This window comes from Microtus ochrogaster, unplaced genomic scaffold (genome assembly GCF_000317375.1).
Source record: "Microtus ochrogaster isolate Prairie Vole_2 unplaced genomic scaffold, MicOch1.0 UNK127, whole genome shotgun sequence".
Classification (NCBI taxonomy): Eukaryota; Metazoa; Chordata; class Mammalia; order Rodentia; family Cricetidae; genus Microtus; species Microtus ochrogaster.
Genome location: NW_004949225.1, coordinates 528,118 through 555,625, shown reverse-complemented (window position 1 = coordinate 555,625; position 27,508 = coordinate 528,118). Strand labels below are relative to the sequence as shown.

Below are 27,508 nucleotides of genomic sequence, written 5' to 3'. Positions count from 1 at the left end.
ACTTCCCACAGGTCAGGGAACCCTGATTGCTCTTCGGGCTGAGGAGGGAGGGGGACTTGATTGGGGGAGGGGGAGGGAAATGGGAGGCGGTGGCGGGGAAGAGACAGAAATCTTTAATAAATAAAAACTTTTGAAAAGACTAAATCGCTAGGCACATTTAACCATTATCTATTTAGAGCAGAGTCAAGTGCATCTGGGGATGAAAAACATCTCTATTTAGGGCCTAGGAGACGGCCCATTAGGCACATGAAGTACCAGTGTTTGGGGTCTCCAGAACCCAAAGAAAAACGGCAGACACATCAGCATGTGCCTGCAATTTCAGCGCTGAGGAAAAGAAGCCTGGGTCCTGCTGGCTAGCTGTCTCGGTCCCTGCTCTGTTGCTGTGAAGAGACACCATGACCAAGGCAACTTTTACAAAAGAAAGCATTTAATTAGGGGCTTGCTACAGTTTCCATTATCATCTGACAGACAGCATTCTAGAGAAGTTGCTGGAAGCTACATCCTGATCTGCAGTCTGAGGGAGAGGACCTGGGACTGAAATGGGCCTTTTGAAACCTCAAAGTCCACCCTTAGTGACATACTTTCTCCAACCAGGCCACGTCTACTCCAAGAAGGCCACACTTCCTCGTCCTTCTAATCCTTTCAAATAGTACCATTCCCTGATGACCAGACAGCCAAACCCTTCCATGAAGTTTCCAGAGTCTTCAAAATATACACCAGGTGAAGTCATTTCTCTCTTCAAACCCTTGGCTGGCTCCTTACCACACTGAGCACAGAGTCCAGACCCTTCACTGCCTCAATGGCTGTGGTCAGTCCATGGGGCCCTCACTCCAAACACTTCATTTTCACGCACTCTGCTCCAACCAGACCATCCACTCTCATATCCCATGAGCACCTTGTGCCTTCAGAACAGACTTCTGCCTCTGTAGCTCTCACCCAGCCAGTGCGGCTGTGGGGGATTCCGTCCTGGAATTGGCTGCTGTGCAGCTCCCAGCTTACATCTTGGTTCAAGTATCAGGCCTTTCCCAGCAGAAAAGAACACTCACGGCAATATCTTACATTTCTTTTTGCTTGGTTGATTTGAGACAGGGTCTTACTATGTCACCCTGCCTGGCCAGGAACTCGCTATGTAGCCTAAGCTTGTCTCAAATTCACAGAGACCTGCCTGCCTCTGCCTCCCTAGGACTGGGACTACAGGTGTGCACCACTATACCTGGCTAGCTTTAAAATACCATCAGTACTCACTTTAAATACACACACACACACACACACACACACACACACACACACACACACCAATTTAGAGTTTGTCTCTCAACACATATGTAAAGAGCACAATGATAAAGACTCTGTGTTGTTCACTGAGGAAACTCCAGGGTCCAGGATAATGTTTGAGGGAGGTTATATATGGCTCTTTAACCCCAGTCAGCATTATCGCTGTACACTAAGCACTTAGCACAACTGACTGCAGCACTCAGCACTTATCTCATGAGCGTGTAACATGTACAAGGCCCTGGAAACCTTAGCATGTGTTTACAAATATGTATGGACCTGCCTATACTTATATTTATTTGTCTATCATATCAAGGGTCTGGGCTGTAGCCAGGTGTGAGGCCTTGGGTTTGTTCCCTAGCACTGACAAACCAAAAACCCAAAACCAACTCAGCCAAGAAGTGCTCGGTGCGGGCTTGCTACTTGTAGGCAAGAAAGAAATTCTTTGCCGTACTTGGAAAGTTTTTCACTTGTCAAAACCAGCTTAGCCTTTGAGGGCACAAGGGATGCTGCACATACATCTGCAGGCTAAAATAATCATGCACATAAAAATCAAATGAATATACACTGGATTTCAGAGAGTAAAGACTACATGTGGGTTGTGGCTTCTTGGAGCTTTTTTGGGTTTGTTTTGTTTTCTGCAGTACTGGGGACCAAACTCAGGGCTCTGTACACGCGAGGGTAATGGTCTCTCCATGAGCAAGAACCCCTGTCCCAGTGAGTTAGTTTGAGTTGATACAAACAGAGAGGTGTTATGGCATAGTTTGAAAACTGTATTCTATCCTTTCTGGTTGAGTCCACCAGGATAACAATTTGCTTTTATCAGACTTAGTTTGCAATTACGCTTTGTGATATGCATCTTACAACTGATCCTGTCAAAGTATCTTGTGTGGCTAGGTAGGAATCACTTTTTTTCTGAGCACTTCAATAAACCGCATTATTCTAGTAAATAATGGCATTTTCTCATTAATGAATGATACTTTCTGTATATAAAGCGTCAAGTACTTACATCGATTAAGTCTGAAAGATCGTGAATGTAATACTTGAACACCGAGGCATTGGTTGCTTCGAGTGTCAGGAGATACTCGTTCCTTGCTTTAATCGATTTCAGCTTGTTTTCTGAATATTTTGCTTGTCTCTGGTAATGAAGAAGACACAGGCATCAGGAACGAAAGCGAAGTCATTTTCATAAGAGAGAAATACATGTGGGTTTTCACGAATCTAAGCAATTCATTCCACATATAAAAATGATCCCCAGGTCCTTTGTGGAAAGTGCGTTTTGAATGTGATTTCAATAACAAACTGAAGCTCCCTGGCTCTGGGAAGAACGACAATGGATTTGGGCTCTGGGCCCACTTGCACTGAACCATCTCTGTCAATATTCAGTTCTCCAGATTTGTCCTGATCACTTGGCGTTCACCACGAAATGATGTCCAGCTGTTATGACATAGTTTTATGTGTCTTAAACAGTCATCACTCCCGTGGGAGGAAATGCATGTCTTTAAATAGTAATTCACCATGTGTGTCTATTCCTGGCGGATCAGGGTTTTTACGACTGTCTTGTCTCCCCATATGAGGAGTCAGGGCTCTGCGATGGAGTTTTAAACCTACCTTTTCCTTCATCTTTTCAATTTTCTTCACGGAGCTGCGCCTCTGGTGCCGCTCTTCTAGTCTGAGGTGGAAGACGGGGTCTCCGGACCTCCCGATCTGCTTCTCCTCTTGCTTCTCGGCTTCCTTCAGCTTGCTCTCAGCACTAATGCTCTCGGCGTGGTACATGTGGTATGTCTTCATCACCTGGGAAGAGTGGCCCAGACTGTTAGGAGATGTCTGTCTGCAGCGTTCTCAGAGAACGGGACTGCTATGAGGTGTGCATGTTAAAAATACCACCTTCCAACGGGAGAGGGGAAAGTCAGGTGTAGTAAGACAGGCGAATTTTGGCTCCTGCTTCTGTATAAACCAAAGAAATATGCAAGTTCACCTGATGGGAGGAGGCGCTCAGGGGGCAGGCTCTGATGAAAAATGATTTACAGAGGCTTACGCACATTTTCAATATGTGCAAAATTCTCTTATGCACGAAAGCGTGCCCCCCAATCTCCTGCATGCTCCCCAATCTCCTCTGTGCTATGAACTGGCAGCCCAAGCCATCTATTCTATTCATGGGTAAATTTTAGCCTAACTGGAGCTCCGCATTAGTACAGTCCTTACTTAGAGGACTTTTCCTGAACAAAATGTATTTGTCAAAATACCAACATAAATATTAATACAAGGTTTAGAATAAAAATGGATTTTCTGATCATAAAGAAATACTTTATATTCAGTGTAGAAAGATAAACAATACAGAAAGGAGATTACCAAACAAACAGAAAACAATAACAACACTGTAAAGATCTGGCATATAGTCAAGGCTTTTTCCCACAAACATACATACACATACCCTTCATTTTAAAATACCACGTATTATTTCTTCAGTTAAAATTTAGGATTAACCAATAATATAATTTTAAGGTGTTTTAAAATAAATACATTGTGGTGTGGTATTTGTTAGAATGGGTGTGGACATGTGTGCAGGCGCACGCGTGTGTTTGTGTGTGTGTATGTGTGTGTGTGTGTGTGTGTGTGTGTAGGCCAGGGTCAGGTGTTTTTCCCTCACATGCTTCCTGCCCTTATTCTTCTGAGACATGGGCTTTTACCAAACCTGAAATTCTGTGATTTGGCCAGGCTGACCGGCCAATGAGTTTTAGGGCTCCTCCTGTCACCAACCTTCATGGCGTTGGGATTCCAGTCACCCCCTTCCACGGACAGCCTCTTAAATTTTACATGGGTTCTGGGTCTTTGCTGAGTGAACCACCTCCATGTGAATCACCAAATGTTCTTTTAAATTGTATGTTTAAGGCTATACAGAGTTTCCAAGCACCCGCACCAAACTTGACTAATGGGCTGCTGTTGGTCGTGCTAGGATTGGGTTGTCCTAAACCCCTTCGTGTGCACACTCCTCTTTTACTAGGAACAACACATACTACTAGTATGTTAGTAAAATTTAGGAATAAGTGAAACAATTTTTATAGACATCTTTCCTATGCATATGACAAACTCACATACTAAATCTACAATTATTAAAAACTTTGGATATGTTATTGCTACAAAGATGTTGTTCATGAACACACTGTGTCGCCTAGGACAATTTTTTCAAGGTAAAACTGTAGTGTTAGAAAAAAAAGGCACATATTTTTGTGTGACTTTGAAATGCATTGCTAAGTTTATACTCTTTAATTAAAGAAATAAACCAAACTGATTTTATAATCTTTTAAAGTATTAAAAATAACTAGCCTAGATATTTAATAAGTATCTTCCTAGATAATAAAGGTAGGTATTACTCTTTCAGCTACATTTTAAAATATTATGTGTTTTATATCTTGTCTTTGCGGCTGCCCCAGGAGGCTAGAGGCATCGAATCTCCCTGGAACTGGAGCTATGAACAGGTGTAAGGTACCTTCCATGGGTGCTGAAACTGAACTTGGGTCAGTGCTGCCAACTGCTGAGCCATCTCTGCAGTCTTAGCCGTCATCACCTAAGGTTTAAGAAATTTTACCTGGAATGACAGCTTCCCCATATAATTTTAATGCTCCATTCAGGGTTAGATGTATTTTGTGCACAATTACGAGAAACCATCCACGTCAGGCGTGATGCCCCAGTGAAAGCCAGAAGGCAGATTTTTATTTCACCCACAAATAACCAAGTTATCCAGATTCGATTTTGGAACTAAGGTGGTAGTTGTTAAGAAGTTAAGGTACAAGTAATGTTTTAAAGCAATAAACTTTCCTTTTCTCATTTGGAGAGATGAGCTTTAAAATAGATTGGAACCTGGATGTATCATTAGAATAAATGAACTCATTTAAGTGGAGCTGTGCAAAACTGCTGTTTCTCCTAGGCCAGCAGGAAAGGGAGGAAGGGAACACTTCACTGGGGCCCAACAGCGCACTCTCAGGACGACTGGAGGAGTAAAACCGGGGCTGCTGGAGAGGCTTGCCTTACATCAGCTGTGCTCATCTCTTTAAGGAACGCAAAGTCAGTACCAAGGAAACCAGAGGAAGGCGTAAGTACCAAGCAGCGGCAATGTCTGCGCAGCCCTGTGCCCTCAGAAAGTCGTCTGTTTATAGTAATTACTGGACCTGGAGGAAGTCTGGTTGCCCACTCTAGTTTAAAAGCAAAGAAAAACAGCATCAGGAAGCAGCTGGGCAGCTGGGGGATGAAAAGGAGTAAGCCTGCAGCTGGGCAAACAGCGGAGTCAGTGAATCTACTACACACCTTGCCATTCAAGGCTGGGCTCTGTTTATATTCCCTGCCTGGAGCAAACCCACATACCATTCCAGCCCCAGTCACATCTTAAAATGACAGGGAAAGAATAACTCCACACATGTACACCACTCTCAGAGCTGCTTCGCTCTCTACTTTCCCTGCTAACATAAAGTTAGAAACAACAACGTCCACCCACGCTGGATGAAAAGGCAGCCCAGACGGCGCTGCGAGTCTGTAAATTTCTTTTTAATACCCCACGGAGAAAGAGACCCGTCTTCGGAAGTCTTGGGTTACTTGCCTACTGAGGGCTAGATGAAGCACGTTTAATTTGCACACACTAAGCCTAGTGCACAAGTAAGCACACTGAGTCTGCTTCTAGCATGGTGTGTTAAAAGGAGCACACTTGAGCCTGAACTATTGTAAGACAGCGTGAATGGGGGGTGGGGAGCGTGTCTCACCACAATGGAGGTTTAGTATGATGGCCCGGGGTTACTTTTACCTAGTTCAATAATCAACTTGGTTTGGTTTCCTGGTTTGGCTCAGGATTTCCACTCTCCTCGAAAGTGGTAAGTGTTAGGGTGAATGAATTTTTAAAAAAGACAGGGAGGAAAAAAAAATTCTCAAAGCCTGTTGAGAATTCAAATTGCAGATAATGAACACAAGTCTGAACTGCATGATTCAAAATGTAAGCTGACAGAAGGCAAAGGTGTTTGTTGTTAAAACGGCACACAGCCATCCCATTTCTCAGAGAAAAAAGAACTTTTATATTTTAAGGTGTACTTGGAAGGTATTGCAAGAAACACATCAGCCTTTCCTTCGGCTAATGCAAACATATCCTTTGCATACCAAATGCCCCCGTGGGCATCTAGCTATTTAAATGTAGTCTCAGGGCACATTTCCCAACTTGAATTCTTTTCTACTAAAAGTTCATGCATAATTCCCAGTCAGTATCCTCAAGTTATCATTCCCAAACTGCAGGAAAAGATACAGTTCAAGCAGAAAGCGCTCCTGAGTGAGAACGGTTTTTGTTAGTATATTTCTGTGTATGAGTGTGTGTCTGGTGTATGTGCACTTGTGGAGACCAGAGGATGGCACGCAGCACCTTCTACTTCTCTCCTCACTTCCTTGAGACGGGCTCACAGGGAACCCAGAGCTGGACCGGGGGCTCAAGCCCCAGTGATCCTACTGTCACCGCTCCCCCACAGTGTCCAGGTTACAGGTATCACACCTGAGCTTTTACGTGGGTCCTGGGGATTTTTCCTTAGACCTTAGCAACTAAGCCATCTCCTCAGGCCCACACTGTGTATATTTTTGTGAGCCTGGGAAATATTACATCATAAGCTTTGCACAGATACTGTTGATTTTTTTTTTCTTACTGAAAGGCCCATGACATTTAACTGACACCAGCCTTGTACTTTAAGCCATAAAATCTAAAATACCTGTGCTATACTTTAATATTCTGTAAGAGAGGTTATTGCGCATCGGAAAGTGATGTGCACATTGGAGACCAGTGGGCCAAAGCCACAGTTTCTACCTTTGGACTCTGGTGCAGATGTTAGAGATGCGGATTGAGAGAACGGATCACCAATTGCTCAGGGTGGAGACTATTAAATGCCCTCCTGCTCACCTTACAGAGTTACTGTACATTCCACATTGTGTGTGGAATCACTAAACTTCACAGAATATATATGTGCATATCTATGGTTACACCATCAGGTCTGATAGGTGCACATACACATATATGTATGTAGCCTACTAAGCACTATAAAATGCTCACTGCCTGCTAGACACCAGGGAATCTAAGTGCTTTGCTAATACTTCTAGTCACTCTTGGAGAGGTATTTCTATTTTCCTCCTATCCGCTAAGGTAAACTGGAATCCTGTTTCCTGTTCTATGGGTGGAAAAACCTTTTTCTTTCAACTCTCTTGACTTATGAATGGCGCTCACGCTGCCAATCATGAGTTACAGAGTTCCATGTGCCACCCAGTATCACGGCTTATCTTGTAAAATCAGCCAGGACACTGACAACAGAGTTCTCTGTGCCTTTAGAGCCTTAATTCTACTTCAGCTACAATGTAGATAAGAGACGCTTGATGAGAGGCAATGAAGGATGCTCTTACATTTAACAAACACTCACTGAATGCCGAGGGTATGCCTGGCACCTTTTCGTCCCTGGCATCCAAATGAGCACACTATTAAACATCTGAGATTAGATGAGGGTTAAGACAAATAGCTCAAAACCATCTGTGAGATACAGAGCTAGTTCCTCTTCTGTTGCTGCGGCAAAACACCGCAATCGAAAGTGCATTGTGGGAAAAGAGTTTAATTTTATTTAGGGTTCCAGAGAGATAAGAGTCTATGGCAGTGGGGAGAGACACACCAGCTAGCCAAGCATGCATGGCGGCCGGATCACGACTTTAACCTCAAGCACAGACCAGAGCAGGGTATGTTGTGTGTGTGTGGGGGGAGATTGGTGGTGGAGAAGGGGGAGGCAGGCAGCTCGTGTATGTGGTCCGAAGCTTCAAACTCGCAAAGCTGACTGCCAGTGTTGTACTTCCTCCGGCAAGGGAGCATCTCTGCATGGCCTCTCCAAAGAAAGCCACCAGCTAGGGACCAAGTGATTGAACACCTGTACCTATGAGGAACATTTCTTATTCAAACCCCACAGTTAGCATGGGAATTTTGGGCCCCTCTGAATAAAATACGCACTGGCTTCACAGGGGAAGAAGGTGGTGTCAAGAACGTTCCTGACAGGATTGCCTAACTCCACAGCCTGCTGCCTTACTAGCCATCTGTTGCGGGAGCTCCTCCCGCTCCTTCAGCCAATAGCCGCTGAGATACCAGCCCATTGGGGCGTGGTCTCTCTCCCTTTAAAAAAGGGGCCATTTCCCTCCCCCCCCCCTCTCTCTTCCTGCTCTGCTTCCTGCGACTAGACTCCCTTCCTGATTGCGCAGAGGGCTGTTGTCTGGGATGGTGATCTGTAAGTTTTTTCCCCTTTAAATAAATAACCATTCTATTAATCATAATTCCAAACTGGTGTGAGATTGTTGTGACTTACGCCTTCGCCTTCAGCCATTGGCCCCTACAAGTTCTGAGAAACACTTCAGCATTCCGTGTCAACCACTTAAGGGAGAAGTCTTTTTATAAAAGCGCATGTACACACACACACACACACACACACACACGCACACACACACACACAATATACATTCACATACACCCTTACATATAACATACACATTCACACACTCAGACACACACTCTTGCACACATTCACACACATTTGTACACACACTCATATGTTAACATACATGTATGCACATACTCATGCACACATTCACATACACACAACACTTGTGTACATACATTCTCTCTCTCTCTCTCTCTCTCACACACACACACACACACACACACAGATACACACACGGTTCCAATTATAACTGAGTTTCTGCAGGTCATCATCCTATCGGGACCAGCAGGCTGGGAACACAGCCTGGAAGTCCATCATTGTTGCCCCCCAGGAAGTGTTAAGATTCAAGGAGAAGGACAGGCCGCTGAGACACCCCAGTCATACCGGAAACCGCAGCATGGGAAGCCTGGTCCCTCCAGGGGTTTTGAGAACTTCAGCCTATCCTTCTGAGTTTGGCCTCCACTCAGCCATGCTGTGTATGCCAAAGACTTATTGGAAACCAGGGTGACAGCAGTCCCTTTTAAAGGAGCACTTGGGCTACTGTGGGATCTTTCCTCCTGACATCTCTAGCCTTCCTGCTCTTTGGTAAATAGGGCCATCCCATCCCATCCTAGTCTATCCCAGCCTAGTCTATTCTATCCTAGCCTAATGTTCATCCTGTCATTAGTGGTAGAATGTACAAAGCACAGGGCAGTGTGGGTAGCCCTCCTTCCTTACAGTTTCTAAGGCAAGATGTAAGGCAGATGTTCCCAACCTGTGAGTCGTGACTCCTTGGGGGGGAGGGGGGTGTTACACATCAGATATCCTGTATATCAGATATTCACATTACAGTTCATAACAGTAGCAAAATTATGATTTTAAAGTAGCAATGTTATCATTTACGACTGGGGGTCACCACAACATGAGGGGCTGTGTAAAGGGTTACAGCACGAGGAAGGCTGAGAACCACTGATGGAGAGAAAAGTGCGGGCTTTGGCCCATGGTTCAGCCTTGAAGCAGAGAGCACAGGCCACCGTATCTTAGAGGCAGCTGAGAAATTGGAGGTGGAGCAAAAATAGACCAGCAGAGGTGTTTCTTATTGTTTCATGCTGACAGGCAGGCCAGCAAAAACCTCTTTAAAACTCATACATACACACACACCAGTGAGGAAGCTCTAGGAGCTGACTGTATAGACAGCTATATGTTCACAAAACATGCGAATTCATAGAAGCTTCCAGCCCCTCAAGATAGTAAACCCCATAGTTAGCTATAAAATTAAGAGGACATTAGACTAGTTTTTTTTTTTTGTTGGGGGGGGTCAGAATACATTGGCTTGTATGTGGAGGCCCAAAAATGTGAGCTTATTTCCACCTTGTCTGAAGGTCAGAGTTTTAGCCTGTTCAAAGTTGTAGACAAGTGTGGCTACACACCCTGACCTAGGGTGTGATTACTTGGTCTCTTTGACATTAAGATGGCCCACACAGGTAGATTCACTCCACCCTGACCAATGGTCGGGATAGTCAAGCATACTTCTGCTCCTTCTTTTGAAATAGGAGGCTTGACCGTGGGAGTGGCTGCCTTCAGGATACTTGGTCTAGGGTGGATTCACTGCCTAAACAACAGAATGTTTCTCTCTCATGAGTTAATGGCTCGATGACTCAACATATTGAAGCAAGTAACTCTTAGTTTGTCCTTTGTATCACGTTAAAGAAGCCCTTTGTCTTCTTCCCTGTTCTACTGGGGTATAAAAGTGTATAGAAAATTAAATGGGGCGAATTTCAGTATCCCCTGGAACTCCTTCCCGATACTATCCAATGTTTCCTGTTTTATCATTTTCACCTGCGTCTTTGTCTACTATTTTCCTAATCCCTGATCCCAACCCTGGTCCTCGACACTTGTCATCTACCTAACGGCTTTTGAGCGGCTACTTTCCAGGGCTGTGTTAGGTTTGAGGCCAGACAGGACCCAATGGGGCAGGGACCGGCAAGCCGACCCACACTGGAAAGCAAACAGGGGCTCTGTCACATGTACAGGTGTGAGAGGACCGTGCGGATGTTAGGGCCGGCTGGACGGAGTTGGGTGATGAAGGATTCTCAGGGGTCTTTTTAATTAGTTTATACTTAACTCTAGAAACACAGAGAGAAAACTGAGTGGCAAATGTTTCGTTTATATTAAGAATATAAAATGAGGAGAAGCCAGCTCTCAACATGAATGCTAGTCAGTCCGTATCTACAACATAGCCCTCTCATTCCAGCCCTACGTCCCATTCAAGTCCCCCTATACCAGTGGTTCTCAATGGGGGGAGGGGAGAATGACCTTTACACAGGGGTCGGCTAAGACCATCAGAAAACACAGATATTTACATTACAATTCATAGCAGTAGCAAAATTATAGTTATGAAGTAGTAACAAAAATAACTACAGTTGGGGGTCACCACAACATAAGGAACTATGTTTAAAGGTCCCAGCATTAGGAAGGTTGAGAGCTACTATCCTAGGCTGTATTTCCCATTGCCATTTGGGGCACCAAGGCAGACAAGCAGCTGGTGGCTAAGTCACAAACAATTGGTCAGTAGGACTGAAATGGTGAGCTTTCATAAACCCATGTTCCTTCCCTGGACCTGTGTGCCTCTTTCAAGATTAACAAAATCAATTTGCAAAACAGCATTTTCTGAGTAAATTTTGTAGAAGTCACTTGGCTATGAGTGCAGAATCATAAGATAAACTACCTGAGTTCAAATCTGCTCCCATACTTAGGTGCTGTGTGATCTTGGACAGAACCATTGCTCAGGATAAATGGCACACCAAATAACGCCACTTAGATTTCCAACAGAGTACAGCTACCTAGAAAAACAACTCCAGGGGCAGCCTTTCCTGGGGAGTCTTCTGTCTCAAGATTGGACCCACCAAAAGGGAACACACTTGCCTTTTATCTTCTTGTTATTTCATGAACCAACAAGATAAAATTCATAACGCCGAAGAAGGGCCTGAAAGTCAAACATTACACCAGCGCGCAGGTGAACTTTGTCCCGGCTGTTATCTCTTCTGCGGGCTCATTCATCTCCTCCAGAAACTACCTACTCCAATCCAAAACTGCACACAGACCTCTGTTCCCTCTCCCCTAAGACGTCACTGAAATTTCAAACGTGAACCTTCTGCGTGGCTCTATTGTACCTGTGTGTTAATAAGTTTACATGCTTCAATTTCATTTTCTGATAATTTGCTTACTGTACGTTTGCTTTATAGATTGAGATTGTTAAACTTCTGGGAGGGGAGGGCTGAAAGGTTTTCTTCCTGTCCCTATATAATCTAACTGGTGCCCCAATTTCTTCACTGTTAAATAAAATTGCAATGTTGTTGCCTAGACGGGGCTGTGGGAGGGTTCTGGGCCTTACTAACCAATGGCACGGAAGAAAGCCGATGGAACACCCGCACGATAGATGCCAGCTGCTGATATTTGAGGAAAGCATCATAAGATGACTCATTTTAATACTATGTGATGACTTCTCCGCAATTGGGGCGGGGGAGGGGCGATCATTTCCAAAGGGGCAAAAGGAGCGGGGTGAGAAGTGGCTTCACTAAGTGCATGCTAAGAAATGTTAGCAATTTTACTCTTTTGAGCTAATGAACGGACAAAAAGGAACAATCATGTTGAACAAGCAATAGGATGAAAGACTGTCTGCGAAGCTGGCTTCTCAGAGAAAACGTGCCGTGCGCCCTGGCTCCACTGGCTCGGTCTCAGCAGGGCAGTCTGAATTTATCATCAAATTGTACTTAGAATTCACACAAATGCTTTGAATGAAAGACACTGTCTGGTACTCTAGACCCTGCTGGTGAGGGACGGCCAACCTAGCAAAGGACAGGGTGATGGAGATGCAGAGAAGAAACAGAGTATAGGTAAAGACAGAGAGCCGGCGTGCAAAAGGAGTTACAAGGATTATAAAAATTATGAAAATAATTTCGTTCCGCTCAGTGTACCATTAAGGACTTCATTTTGGGAGTAATTACACAGGCAGCATCTTTAATGGAAAGCACCGACCTATGGAACAGCAGTTGTGGGCTTGGTACGGGCTTGGCAACAAAACTGCTCCTAACTTTAGCCTTCGTGACTCTGGCGGGGGCCTCATCTATGAGAGAGGACCACACGAGGTCTCCCTACAGGACCAAAGTTAGGGGGCTCATCAGACCAAACTATCACATTTTAGGGGAAGAAAGGTTTTATTAATCTTCTACTTCCAGGTCACGGTCCATCACTGAGGGGCAGTCAAGGCAGGAATATAAAACAGGAACCTGAAGCAGAAATCATGGGGAACACGGCTTTGCTGGTTCACTGGCAGGCTTGATTACATGTTTACGCTAACTTAGGTTTCTTATACTGCCCAGGACCGTCCGTCTAGGAATGCTACTGCCCACAGTAGGCTGGGCCCTCCTGCATCAGCCAGTGCTCAGGACAATCCACGAAGGCTCCCATAGGTCTATGTCATCTAGCAAGTTCCTGCAGACTTCCCCTCAGACCGCACTAGGCTGTGTAAACTTGATAAATAAAGCTGGCCCGAACACTTTTCCTCCAGATAGACTGGCTGACTTTGTTTGGGTTACTACTCCTTCCCATATTGCTGGTTCCAGCAACCACTCCTACAATCCTACAGTTAAAAAAATTGCAAGTGAGAGGCTGGAGGGATGACTCAGCCGTTAAGAGCACTGGCTGTTTTTCCTGAGGACCCAGGTTCAATTCCCAGCACCCACATGGCAGCTCACAACTGTCTGTAACTCAAGTTCCAGGGAATCTGACACCCTCACACCAATACACATAAAATTAAATAAATTATAAAAAATTATAAGTAAAGTCACTGTAAGTCAGAGATTCCCGGAGTATGAAAATCATGGTCAGGCTTGTATTTATTCCCCCCTGCTAGAGACTGGATGCTTTCTTCCCCATGCCCGGGAACCGTGCTCCTGAAGGGGCTTCAGGAGTCTCAGACACTCCAGGGTGGGCGTGCTCTCTGCTTCTTGTGTGCAGTTTGTGCCCTGGGCACAGCTTTGTAGGGCTGAGCTGGCTCATAGCTTCCCCTTCTGAAGGCCTGGGCGGTCCACACAATCTGTTAGGTCTTTCTAACGCTAACTGCGGCTGGATTTGAGTCCAAAACTCCCAACAGTGACAACTACACACTGTACGGAGGTGATAAAGCACCATGACCAGGGACGCTCATGGAAGTGTTTATTTGGGCTAGGGTTCTGGGGGATAGAGTTCATCACGCAGGGCAAGTGTGGCAGCCAGCAGGCAGCATGGTGGCAGGAGGAGATGCTGACAGGTCGCATCTTGCTCCCAAGCAAGAAGCAGGTAGAGGGAACTGAGGTGGTGTGTTGTCTTCAAACCCTTCAAGCCCATCTCCAGGGACATACTTCCTCCAACAAGGCTGCACCCCTAAACCTCCCTGAACAGGGCACCGACTGGGACCAAGTGTTCACACATCTGAGCGCCTACAGGGATGTTCTCAGCCCAGCCAGGACAATAAACAATATACTTCCCAGTAGCTAAAGGCAAGTTATTGTTTTTTATCATCAGGGTAGAGGATGGATAAATTTTAGTCCCAAAGAAAAGTTGGGGTGACAATATACTAATTATTGCCCCATCTCTGCTGACTGGAGCCGGGAAGCAGACCACCACACTGTGCTGGGGGTATGGGGTTTCTCTGGAACCCTCTGAGGGCTCTGTTAACTCATCCCATCTGCTTCATCTCACAGAACACACCCAGAAATGAACGATGCCTCCTCCTTGCAGGCTGTCTTGCTCATTGCTGTATTAATGAACCTTACTAGGGGATATCTATCATCCTAGTGACTTTAATTAGCTCCCAAACTGATTATTGATCAATCATCAAGGACTCATTAGGGAGGAAAGCCCAGAATTCTTTGGCAGCGTGGGGCTGATATACAGAGACGCAGTGGGTTTCTGTTTCGACTTCTACGTTTGAGTTCAAGGGGGGCGTTTGTCATGTTCAAAATGCTAAACTGAACAATAATTTCAAAGTGTTAATATTAATTACAATTGGTTTATAAGACTTTGCTACTTTAATAAAACTGTTTAGTGGAAAATGGGTAATTTGGCTTATGAAGGATAAATTATTTTATGCCTCATTAAAAAGCAAATGTTTCTATCTGTAATGAGGGAAAACTGTACAAATTAATCTTAATCTGAGCTTTTTCAACAGCTTTTAGAGGCAATTTCTAATTTAAAGCTTGGAGTCATGGCCAAGCATTACTGGCCATGAAGGGACTCGTGATGAGCAAGTGTACTCAGCAAAGACTGCTCCCGCCCCTTCTGTCACCAGAGAATCCTTGTCCAATGACTTCATTAATATATTACTTCATCGTGTGACATGTTATGTAGCACATATACAACAACATGTGATGTATTTATTATTCTTGCTTTGCTGGGTTTTTTAGCACATAAGGTAATTTTTCATAAGTACAATAAAATAATTTAGCAAGTATAATGCTGAAAGAGGTACTTACTTTAGAACTATCAGAGACTTCTCATATGAAATGCCAATAAACTTTTACCTAGTAAACTCTCCAAGATTATTCTCCTATCTTGCTGTTTATGTATATTTCACCATAGATGAGCAAAGGGGTGTGGCTAGATTTCTTAAAAAGTCCAGCTTATTCAACATTCATTTTTAAATCACAAACTGGCCAACATCCTTACAATGCCTTAAGGGCACGGAGTTCCCTTCCAGGGCAGTGTGCTTTCGCTCACACATCCCTTCTTTGTGGAATGTCCTTCCCACCCGTCCTTTATCACTAGAGGAAGGTGCTGGGTGTCTTTGGGAGGTCTTTGGAGGGTTGGCATCTATGAAGCCCAGCACCTAGTACCTAACACCATACAGAGGAATATCCCACCAGCCTGCTTCAGCGCCTTCAGGACTCTGCAGCCACCATTGCTCCCAGGACTTCCAAGTTTGCTGAGAGTCCTCTCCTGTAAGCCAGTCTGTGCATATGACATGCAGGCAACAAAGAACCCTGTAACAGTTCTAGAGCTGACTGAGGCAGTAACAATTCAAGTACCTTCCATTTAACTGACTTCGGGCACAGATTCTGGGGTTTTGGACGGATGGCAAATACTTGTATTCTCTACGCCCAGAGATATTACAAATCACAGCCTCTTTGCACGGACTTACAGTAAAGATACTGTACTGGTTGCTTTTGTGTGTCAACTTGACACAAGCTAGAGTCATCAGAGAGGAGGGAGCCTCAGCTGAGGAAATGCCTCCATGAGATCCAGCTGTAGGCATTTTCTCAATTAGCAATCAGTGGGGGAGGGTCCAGCCCATGGAGGGTGGTGTCATCCCTGGGTTGGTGGTTCTGGGTTCTATAAGGTGAGCTGAGCAGGCCAGGGGAAACAAGCCAGTAAGCAGCTTCCCTCTACCGCCTCTGCATCAGCTTCTGCCTCTGGGATCCTGCCTTGTTGAGTTCCTGTCCTGCCTTCTTTTGGTGATGAACAGCAATGCTGAAGTGTAAGCCTAATAAACCCTTTCCTCCCCAACTTGCCTTTTGGGCCTGGTGCTTCATCGTAGCAATTGAAACCCTAAGACAGATACCCTCTGTAAAAACAAGCATACTGTCTTAAAGACAGTGCGTTTTATTTCTGAGTGACTTAGGTAATCAAGCTCAGGAAACAGGCTGCCAAGTCCAAAGCTTAGTCTTGCCTCTTAGCTCTGGCACCTCTATCCCAGGAATAAGATAAAGAGAAGGCTGTTGTGGCTACAAAACAAATAAATACAGCCCAAAGCCCTCACGATTGTAGCCAGCATAGTGGATGCTTAATAAATTGTTATTGTGATTAATAAAACATTTCACCTTTCTTTCCTTTCTGCTGGGGCATGACTGTTGACTCCCGGAAACTCACTCAGATTTTAGAACCCTACTCCCACGGGTCATGGGATTAGGTGGACAATCTGGAGTGATTAAGTCATGGGGGCGGGGCTGTCATAAATGGATCGCTGCCTACTAAAGAGGTCTTAGACTGGCCCTGCCCACCACGTGAAGAAACAGAGAGAGGAGCTCTAAGCTAGAAAAGGCCAGGAGGCACTAGCCAGACAGTGAAGCCTGTGTCTGTCATGATCTTGTACTGTCCTCAGCCCCCAAGCTGTGAGAAATGAATTTATGTTGTTTCTGAGCCCCTAGAGTCTTGTTACAGCAGGCTGAACAAACTCAGTCACAGTACCTATATTACAGTTCCACAGAGCCCTAACCCAGGCAATGCTCACTTATATATTCCTACACACCTGGGGGAGGCTGGGGAGCAAAGAGATCTTTCTGTTGTTGTGTTGTTTTGTTTTATGGATCAAAGAAACTGGCCTACAGAGAGACTTAACCCTTGCCTCACAAGTCAGCGATAAACAGGGAGAGCCATTCAGAAAGTTCCCGCATCGACAAGGGCTTCCATCTGAGGCTCTCAGAGGCACTAGAATAGAAGCTCAACCTATTGTTTGTAGAGGGAAGATACCTCTACCAGCCCCCCCCCCCAACAGTGGGGGCAGGAGGGAAACAAATGAGCAACGCGTTTTGTGCAGCTGGAGATGTTGAAGGGAAGGCCACCAAATACACTAGAATCTCAGCGTCGCCTGCCACTTATACAGCTCTCTCAGGCCTCCACTGCTGCGTGGGTGTGCCAGGCATCTGAGCGAGGACGGGTTAGAGACGAGATGCTTGACTGAGCACACAAAACTCTTGGGGATCTGGAAGTCACCCCAGCAGTGCGACTTTAACTAAAATGGAAATGCCACAAGGGAATCCTTTTCTTTTAATGAACAATAGTCTGAAATTTGACACCTCTTCCCCAAATCTCAAACTGAATGCTAGGCTGGTGTAGAAGACAAAAGGAAAGAAGAAAGCACAGCCCTTTGTTAGTCTGAGCAGGAAAACCTTTTGAGTTTTCATCCTGCTTTTGGTTGGAACTTAACCATTCTTTGTATGAAAATTCTATATGTGTGTGTGTGTGTGTGCTCATGTGGATGTGCACATGTGTGTGCAAGTGCATGTGTGTGGGGGCCAGGGGCCAGTTGCCTTCCTAATCTCTCTGTACCTTTTTCCTTCCTTCCTTCCTTCCTTCCTTCCTTCCTTCCTTCCTTCCTTCCTTCCTTCCTTCCTTCCTTCCTTCCTTCCTTCCCTCCCTCCCTCCCTTCCTCCCCCCCCCCCCAGGCTCTCTTACTGAATCCCCAGCAGGAATATTTACGAGGTTGGTGGCTCAGCAAGCCCTAGGCCTCCTGACTCCTCTGCTCAGCGCTGGAATTACAGGCAGAGGGCTCCATGCTTGGTGTCTCATGTGGGTGCTGGGAGACCACATTCAGGCCTTCATGCTTGTGTGGCAACCACTTTCCCCACTGAGCCATTTTCCCAGACCTCACCTATAGTTTTGTTTGTTGTACAATCTCCTTTTAGTAACTGTCTTGAAACCACGCAGCCACTGACCTTCCCAGATGTGACTGGGGGGGGGGCGGATCCCACGCAAGGAACTTGGCTTTTCCCAACTCTGCGCTTTGACCCTGCTGCTCCCTTCAAAGGCTACTGTATCTTATCTCCCCCATTAATGAATGACTGTGGCTCTTCTTAGTCCTCACTGCAGGCCTTTCTTTGTATCATCGAGCTCTGTGGACATCGCCCATCTTTCGGTGTAAAATGTTGTTTGTGATCTCACAAACAGAGTCTGTCTGAAGATCAGAGTGTGAGGTGAAGTCAACTAGTTAGCCATAGAGGCCAGGCAATGGTGGTGCACACCTTTAATTCCATAACAGGGGAGGCAGAGGCAGACATTCTCTGTGAGTTCAAGGCCACCCTGAGCTATACAAGATTGATCCAGTCTAAAAGAGGAACAGAGCCAGGCGGTAGTGGCTCACACCTTTAATGCCAGTACTTGGGAATCACACACATTTAATCCCAGCAATAGGGAGGCAGAGATAGGAAGGGATATGGCTGGGTAGAGAGAGAAATATAAGGCGGGAGGAGATAGGAGCTCAAGGCATTCAGTCTGGGGATTGTTAGACAGGATCTTGGCCCCTTGCTTCTGAGGATTTCATAGGGGTAAGAACTAGTGACTGGCTGCTCTGCTTCTCTGATCTTTCAGCTTTCACCCCCTAATATCTGACTCTGGGTCTACAGGAGTCTTTCAGCATCTCCAGGGGACAGGTTCCACAATGCCTCACAAAATCTGGATGCCCAAGTCCTTTACTTTAAAGGGCATAGCACTGGCACAGAATCTTTGTATCCCCTCCCATGTATTTTAAGTCATCTCTAGATCCTTTCCACTAACCAGTGCAAAGCAAATGTTGGGTACATAGTTACTACACTGTTACTCAGAGAACCGTGACAAGAACACAAGGTCCATAAATGTCCAGTAGAGATGCCAGGCTCTGGACCGTTTTTGGTCCATGGTTGGTTGCCTCCACATGGATGTGGTGGCCAACTGTGACGGTCTGCTTGGCTGTATCATCGCTAATGAAAAGGTACAGCATGTGGCCTAAATGGGCAGTCAGTCTGCTCTGAGACTTCCTGTCATCGTGGGCAAAGTACTTCTGTCTCTCTGCCTTGGCTGCCTGCCACAAGAGTTTAAAGAACTCATTATGTAAATGGTTCTGACCAGAGCCAGGAGGAAGGGTACCTGCTATTACAATGGTGCTGTGTACAGCTGCCACTCTGCAAGCCTCTGAGCTGGCCCACACCTCACAGGAAGCTATGCGCTAGTCGGAATTCAAGCCCTGGTTTCATTTCCAGCCTGGCCGTGAATTAGTTCCGGGGCTTGAGTGAGCTATCACCTGGGTTTGGTGAATCACTCCCAAAATGAGCAGATTTAGTCGGTCATTGCTAAAGATCAATTTAGTACTCAAGTTCTATTAACCCAAGGCATATTAAATCCAGAATGTCACATGGGTCAGAAACCAGGTGCACTTAGGTAGGTTGAAATGGCTCACCAGATGCAATTGACTTAGATCTTGATTTGCTTGGTCTTTCTTTCTTGTTCTCTCTCTCTCTCTTTTTTTTTGATTTTTTTTTTTTGAGACAGGATGTCTCTGTGTAGTTTTGGAGCCTGTCCTGGAACTACCTCTTGTAGACTAGGTTGGCCTCACTCTCACAGAGATCCACCTACCTCTGCCTCCCAAGTGCTGGGATTAAAGGCGTGTGCTTCCACCACTGTCCGGCAAGTTGTTTTCTTTCTACTGAGAATCCTTTCTTGTCCATATTTTCAGATAAAAAAAATCGAGGAAAAGGGTTTATTCTATGTTTTAGAATGTTTATCTACACTGTGTGAAGATGTGTCACTGTGATTGGTCAAATAAAGGGCCGAATGGCCAATAGCTAGGTAGGAAGGAATAGGTGTGATTTCCGAGGAGAGAGAGGACTCTGGGAAGAAGAGAGGTAGAGATACCAGCGATACGTGAAACAAGTCAGACATACAGAACAGAGGAGAGGTATCTGAACCATGTGGCAGAACGTAGATTAACAGACGCAAGTTAATTTAAGTTATAAGAGCTAGTTGAGATAAAGCTAAGTCCAAGCTTTCATAATTAATCAGAGGCCTCCATGCTGTTATTTGTGAGCTGGTGGCCCACAGAAAAGTTCAACTATAGTTCTATGTTCTAATTAGCACTAAATATATTAATATACATAATATATTATGTATATACATATATAGGTTTGAAGAACAATGGCAAGCAAAGCTCAACAGCTTAGGTACTCAATAAAAATAATCTAATTAAGATGTCTGTCACTGATAGATTCTAATAATTTAAAAGCCATAATTCTATGTTTCAGAATATAACAGTTTGGGTAAAATACTTTGTTGTTGGCGAACATTTTAATTATGAAACATTTTTTTAGTTTTTTTTTTTTTTTTTTTTTTTTTTTTTTTTTTTTTAGGAAAGCATGCACTTTCTTCTTCACCTCCAAGCCAAATAGTTTTGGGGAGAGCAAGTTCTCATTGCTCGCATTGCCACAGCTGTGTCTGTGTATCTGTGGTTGAGAAGCACCAATCAAAAGCCATTTTCAAATCATATTTAATACACAAAAAATCTCAGCAGGAATGAAGCGGCGACTAAGCATCATTAGCTCGCAGAGGGCCCTAAATAGGACCCCTGTAGAGCTGTTCCCAGATGGGCACCAGGGATCCATGAGATGTGAACTTTATAGATAGGTTTGCTCACCTCCCCTGAAAGTCAACTCTGGGGTTGTTGACAGAAAACCGTATCATACCAACACCTTTCTGTTTCCACTCAAGTAACAAAGCGAGGGACAGACACATCAAAAAGAGTTTGTTGTCCATGATCTCTAAACAGGCTGCTTTGGGAAAATCTTTCCAGGTCCCTTCACTGGGAATGTGGTATTCCAACGAGGGTTTCCAGGTGGGAGATCTTGATATTTCTCCTTATTTCCGTCTGTTCAGGTTTTACTCCGGGGCTCAGCCCTTTCTTTTGTAGTTCATCTCAAAGGAATGAATTTCCATGTTCATTATGAAAATCTATTCCAAGTATTCAAAATGCCCGGAGGTAAAAGAAACACTTCATGGGGGGGAAAAAAGTTCTTTGAGGCTCTCTGAAAAAAACCTTTTTGGGAACCTCTAACATTGCCTGGGGCATGCTTCCTTGGGAGTCTGTTGGCTCCAGGTTTATAAGCTTATAAAACCAATGGGAGGCTTCCTTTCTCAGTTCTGAGGCCAAGTTTCCAAAGACTCAAAATAACAGCACCATCTTCCTTATTCCTGATAACACAATGATGAGTCTTTGTATTTTAACATTTTTCAAGAGCTATGTGCTTTAAACACATGTGAAGGCCAGGGTGGACACTGTTCTCATAAGTGTCTCTAACAGCTACTCCCTGTGTGAGTTCCAGAGAGCCTCTGGGATGCTGTCTAGGACAGTGTCTATCTGCCATTTATGTTTCCGGACAAAAATGATTCGAAGAAGGAAGAAACAGAGGTGAATGGATCAAGACAGTGGATCTCAGCAATAATCACTGTCTGAACAAACACACATTTGACAGACAGCATGGACAGTACTATGCTCAAGCTAAATGAAAGACAATTTTTTTAAGGATCCCTAAGTGGACACACACTAACACTAAAGTTGAACAGACAAAGGAATTTATCTACCAGCTCAGTAACCCACATAATAGTTTTAGAAGCTCTATCAAGGTTTTAAAAGTAAAAAATGTTTTACCTCTGAATTCCTCTGTTCCTCAAGTTGGTCAGACACAAATGCGCGTGCGCGCGCACGCACGCACGCACGCATGCACACACACACATACACACACACACACACACACACAGTTCCTCCCTCTGCTTCTCTCCGCATCCTCCCTAAGGCAGAGTGGTCCAGTGGGGATTGATGGGTTTTGGAGAAAGAGCTGGGATTAGATTTTGGATGAGTCATTTACTGTCTGTGTGACCGCGCTAATTATTCTGTCTCAGTCCCTACTTGTAAAACTGAGCCTCGGTCTGCCCGCGTCATGGGACTGCTATGTGAAATCAGCATCGTGATGAGTCCGCCTGAACTCAGGCTGGGTAACACCTCGTTTGCTCAGTTCTCTTCCTGGGGATTTAACAGAACTTGAGGGTGGATCACTTCTGGAGCATGGCTACTCACGCACAGGCCACTGATACACAAAGTGAGCGGGATCAATGATACAAATTAACATCCAGGTTCATGTGTATTTATCCTGATGCTTTGTGTTCATCTCTGTTAGAATTAGTTCACATAAACCCGTAAAATGCCACAAAGCCTATGGGAGGTAAAGGAACATTAACAGAAGACAAATCATTATAAATCTTAAGTTTATAACATATAATTTCACCTTTCGAGGCTTTGGTATTGGGACAAAGCCCTTATGGGGTAGATTGAAGGCTGTCTGGTTTTGAATGCTCGCTCTAACTCTGGGTCATAGGTTCCCTCGCCCAATTCCCTAGCACAGTCCTGTTATTACTCATTTAGTTTTCTTTTCTTTTTTTGGCCGGGGGTGGAGTGTCAAGACAGGGTCTCTCTGTGAAACAGTCTTGGCTATCCTGAAACTTGCCCTGTAGACCAGGCTGGCCTCAAATTCACAGAGATCCGCCTGCTTCTGCCTCACGAGTGCTGGGATTAAAGCTGTGCGCCACCACAAATTACCTCCCTTGTTTTTTGTTTTTAACAAAATTCACTCTAAAACAAAACAACCCCCCCCCCAAACCAGCTAAATCTGGAACACCCAAACTTAGCGTGTTAGCCTGATATTTAAAAATTCTACAGTTTGAAACTTTTTGGAGCTTAAGTGCTTTGAATATTCCAAAACCTGACCTGGCCCCAAACAGTGTGGAGAAGGAAGACAATTTGCATACATATAAAAACACCCGCAATACTGGCCACATTGTCCCTGATCTCTACACATAATCCGCAAGGCTGACAAGGACGGGTTACCATCCATACCCTACCGATGACCAAGAGAACAACAATGAGGGCGGGCGACACTAACGGGCAGGTGTTTACCGCAGTCCTGAATACTTTCATGCTCTTGGTACCTCAGCCACCGTATCACACGTTCATCTGCCTTTGCTGTTTCTATCTTCTCACTAGAACGTAGTCTGTTTGCATTCCTGGCTCTCTCTCCAGGGTATGGAACTGTGCCTGGCACAGGAAAACAGTCAAAAAGTCTTGAATGAATAATTGTCTTAGTAACACTCACTCCTTGTAGTAAGTCTAAGAGTTGTGTATTATTGTGATTGCTGCTGCAGATGAGAAACTGAGGCTGTGATTTAAAAGCCACCATCCCCCTGCTTCTCTGAAGCTTTGTTAGATGCTACGGTGGCTAATTTTAAGTGCCAACCTGACAAAGTCATGGGCTACCTGGTTATTTTGTTAAACATCGCTGTAGGTTTGGGTCTGATGAGTGTTTCTAGTTGAAATTAGCCCTTTAGCCAGAACACTGTGTAGAACAGATTGCTCTCTCCATCACATCTAGGTCTTAAACAATCCATCCGTGGCTTGCACTGAATGAGACAGCTGGGAGATGGTCAGTCTACTTGCTGTGTGGCAGCCTGAGGCTGAGGCACTGAACTCTGTCCTCACACTTGGAATCTGATTGGACCTACAGGGCCGGCCTCTAGGTTTTCTCAGGCATTTGGACTCAGACTAGAAACTATACCATTGATGCTCCGGTGTCTCCGGTTTCCTAACTGAAGATCCTGGGATGTTTTCATTCTCCACAGTTGTGACTGTCAACCAAGCTGAGCTTGTGACACACACACCTGCTACCCCAGCACTTGGAAGGTGATTACACTCTTGTTTCCTATTAGGTATTCAAGGTCTCAACCTCTACTGTAGAACGAGTTTGACGCCAACCTGGGCTACATGAGATCTTGTCTCAAGATGACTTTGCATGTGTGCATAGACACATGTGCACAAGCACGCACACACACACACACATGTGCACAAGCACGCACACACACACATATACACACTCTCATACACACTCACTCACATACGCACTCACACACACTCACACACACACTTACACATGCACTCTCCCTTACACACACACTCATACACACTCACTCACATGTGCAGCTTCACCGCCCTCTGAAAAACCGTTGTGTTTTCAGAGAGGTGAATTGCTTTCTCAGGACTATACAAAGAGCAAGGGCCGGAGCTGGGGTCCCAGCACAAGTCTGTTGACAGCCTGTCTGGTCTTTGCTGTTCCATCATTACACACTACTGCTTGTTTCCTGACCCTTTATCTTTAGTCAAACGCTCAACTTGGGAAGTACATTAGCAGCCGAGACTCAGATACAGAGTTTACCCTCTTACTTTCTGGTCCACTAAGTTCTGTCTGTTCACTGTTCCAATGAACATTTCTAAGCAGTACAGTTTGCCATCCTGCCCCATGTTCAGTTTTTCCCTTACATTTTTAATTAAAGCAACATTAATTCTACTGATTCATAAAAAAAAGCACAAATGGGCAGGTGATAAATTAATTTATCCTTATTTGGGGGAGACAATAACATTTAGTTATCTGTTTTCAGAATGATTCCCTAGGCTATAGCAACAGAGACAAAGAGGCAGCAAAGGCTCCGGAGCCAGATGTGGCTTGAGTTCCTACTTCACTGGAGACTAGGCAAGCCAGGGCAAGCCTCTCTACGCCCTTAGGTTCCACAACTACAGAATTGGGATAATGAGATAACCACCTCGGCAACGCTGAGGAGATCATGTAATGTGCTAGCACAATTACAGGTACCTACACAGTAAGTCTGCAATAAATGTTAGCACTTTGGGAGGTATGACTAGCTATGAGTAACTTCCTTTTTCTTCCAAGTGAACAAAATCCCTGTAAAACAAAGACACAGACAAAGGTTAGCAATAAACTGGCTAGCGAGAGACTGCAATTGCCAGATGTCCTTGAGGCTCCCGGGGACCATTCTGAGTTCTAGCTAAAGAGAGACTCGTGAAAACATAATGTAGGGTTTCCACCAGGTCTTCCTGATAGCTGGGGCCTGCGCTTCCCTCTCTCAGTTCTGTTTCCAGGAACACAGAGGCTAGAGTTCCTGTAACTATCTGCAGCTCCAAGGACGGATGCTGCAATTGAGTTTCTCTGAACAACAGATTAAAAGCAGCCTGGTTCCCGAAGGGTTTCCTGGATATCAGCCCTGTGCTGCAATCTTTAAACTCTTAGGAGAAAGCACAAACTTCTAATGCATTCCTGCTATTATTTCTGGCATCTCTGTTACTCAAGGCCAAACTGAGGGCTTTGGCTTGTCCCTCACGGAGTCTAAAAATCCAACTTGAGGCTTGAACCCATTTTGAGTCCATGTTTTTGCAGATAAAGGCAAGATGGGACAAACACAGCTTGCACATCTTCAAGACCCCTCCTCCTAAGATGGTTCCATCTTGACTGACAGCTTGAGAAAAGGAAACCCTTGGCTGTGCCGATGAGGGTGTGTCCAGAGATGACTAAGGCAGGTGGGAATGCTTGCCCAACTGTGGGCGGCAATCATGTGACAGAACAAATTGTGGGACGAAAAGAGGAAGGAAGAGGAAGCTCACTCGTGCAGGCAGGAGCTCCCTGCTCTGCATCCCAGCAACCAGGCTGTAAGCTAGCTCTGCTCTTGCCCAGGCTCACAGCAATGGAGCCATGCAACCACGAAGCCAGAATAATCCTTCCACCCTTTCAAGTGTTTCTCTCAGGTGTCTGTCAGCACAGCGACAAGATGCTAAGGACACCTCTCTCAGAAGTTAGTCTTTCACCACAATCTCCTCTATCCTGTTCAGAACTCCAGAGATCCATGTTCTACGCACTACGTAGCTTGCCCGTTATCCATTGATCAGAGCTTTATATTGTACGCTATGGCATCCCAGACAACCTTAGGGATGCATGGGATTAAATTCAGCTCTGTCTAACGGGTGGGTGATGATAAAGCATCCTTCTCTGTTTCCCTGAGCAGCTACACGCTATGAGCCAAAGCCTCCTGGAATGTCTGAGTAATCACCAAGCGTGATGGGAGCAACAGGTCAGAGCCAGGGCACATGCTGAGACTGTCGCCCGCTAGGAGCCTGACTGCAGCTTAAAAACGGTCTCCTCACAAATAAGTTAACACATTTCCCAAATGCTCACTCCGACTCCCAGGGAGTTTCAAGGGTTTGTGAGCAAAGGAGAAATGAATATTTATCTGACTAGGAAATTAAACAGCAACCAAATTCCCCGGGGTTATGTACTTTACACCCTGACTTTAGTGACCAGTGTAACGTTATCAGCTGTTCAAAATTCTACATAAGATACCAGAAGGTTATTTATTCCTGAGCAAATACTGGTCAGTGGTTAAATCATAATCATTAAACCCACAGTCAACTGTTCAACTATCCTATGCTTTCATTCTTTCTTAATACGAATTGAATACAAAAAATGCATAGATTTCATTTGGACAAGTCAGGATTTGTGTGTCTATAGGATAAAGTGTAGGAAGAGGCCAAACAACAGCTCCTTTAAAAGTAAGTGTGTGTGACTGTGTGTGTGTGTATCTGTGTATGTGTGTATATGCCTGTATATGTCTGTGTGTGAGTGTATCTGTGTGTGAGTCTGTACCTGTGTGTGTGTGTTTGTGTGTGTGTGTCTGTATGTGAGTCTGTATGTGTGTGTGTAGTGCAGTGTGCATATGTGAGGGATGGGTGGGAGGAGGAAGAAGGCGATCTCTGGTCTTCACTGAGCATGCTCTTCAAAGTGAATTTTCTTTCTAGGAGTTCAAAAAGATCTACAGATAATATGCCATTGCCTTTCCCCTCTATCTCTATCTATCCCACTGACTCTGAGAGGTTAAATGACTGACAAGGCCATCCAGTTCATAGTCACCTTTCCTAGGACCTTCAGACTTCAGATTGATGTTGATAGATTTCTGAGGACATGTGTCAGCAGCCTTGATCTAACTCCCAGAGTCTGCTAAATACTCAAGCCTGGTGGACAGAAGGATCTAGGAGACATTTGAGAAGTTACACCACCTCCTCACTCCATGTCCAAGCCGCCCAACAGGCTTCTCTTGGATCTATCTGGTGATGACATTAAATGTGACCTCAGATATACAGCTAGACCTGCTAACACGGAAGTTCTGCGGGTTGCATGCAGATCAAAGTTTCTGAAGGAGAAATTGACATACAGAAGTCATCTCTTCAATTCAAAATAAAAAATGCAGCAAATGTGCTCTATAAAATCATAGTTATTATGTTCACAGAAAATATAACAACTCCCCAATATCATCTAGAT

At 44.9% G+C, this 27,508-nt stretch overlaps 1 protein-coding gene across 2 annotated transcripts in view; it reads right to left on the bottom strand.

The window, feature by feature from the left end:
- Positions 1–27,508, bottom strand: part of Srgap1 (SLIT-ROBO Rho GTPase activating protein 1) — a 285,799-nt gene that overhangs the window by 87,216 nt on the left and 171,075 nt on the right. For both annotated transcript variants that reach the window (XM_026778325.1, XM_026778323.1), the window contains exons 5-6: positions 2,884–3,066; positions 2,282–2,410 (exon numbers count right to left, since the gene is read on the bottom strand). In XM_026778325.1, coding sequence (XP_026634126.1) covers positions 2,282–2,410; positions 2,884–3,066 — 312 coding nt within the window. The remainder of the gene's footprint in view (positions 1–2,281; positions 2,411–2,883; positions 3,067–27,508) is intronic.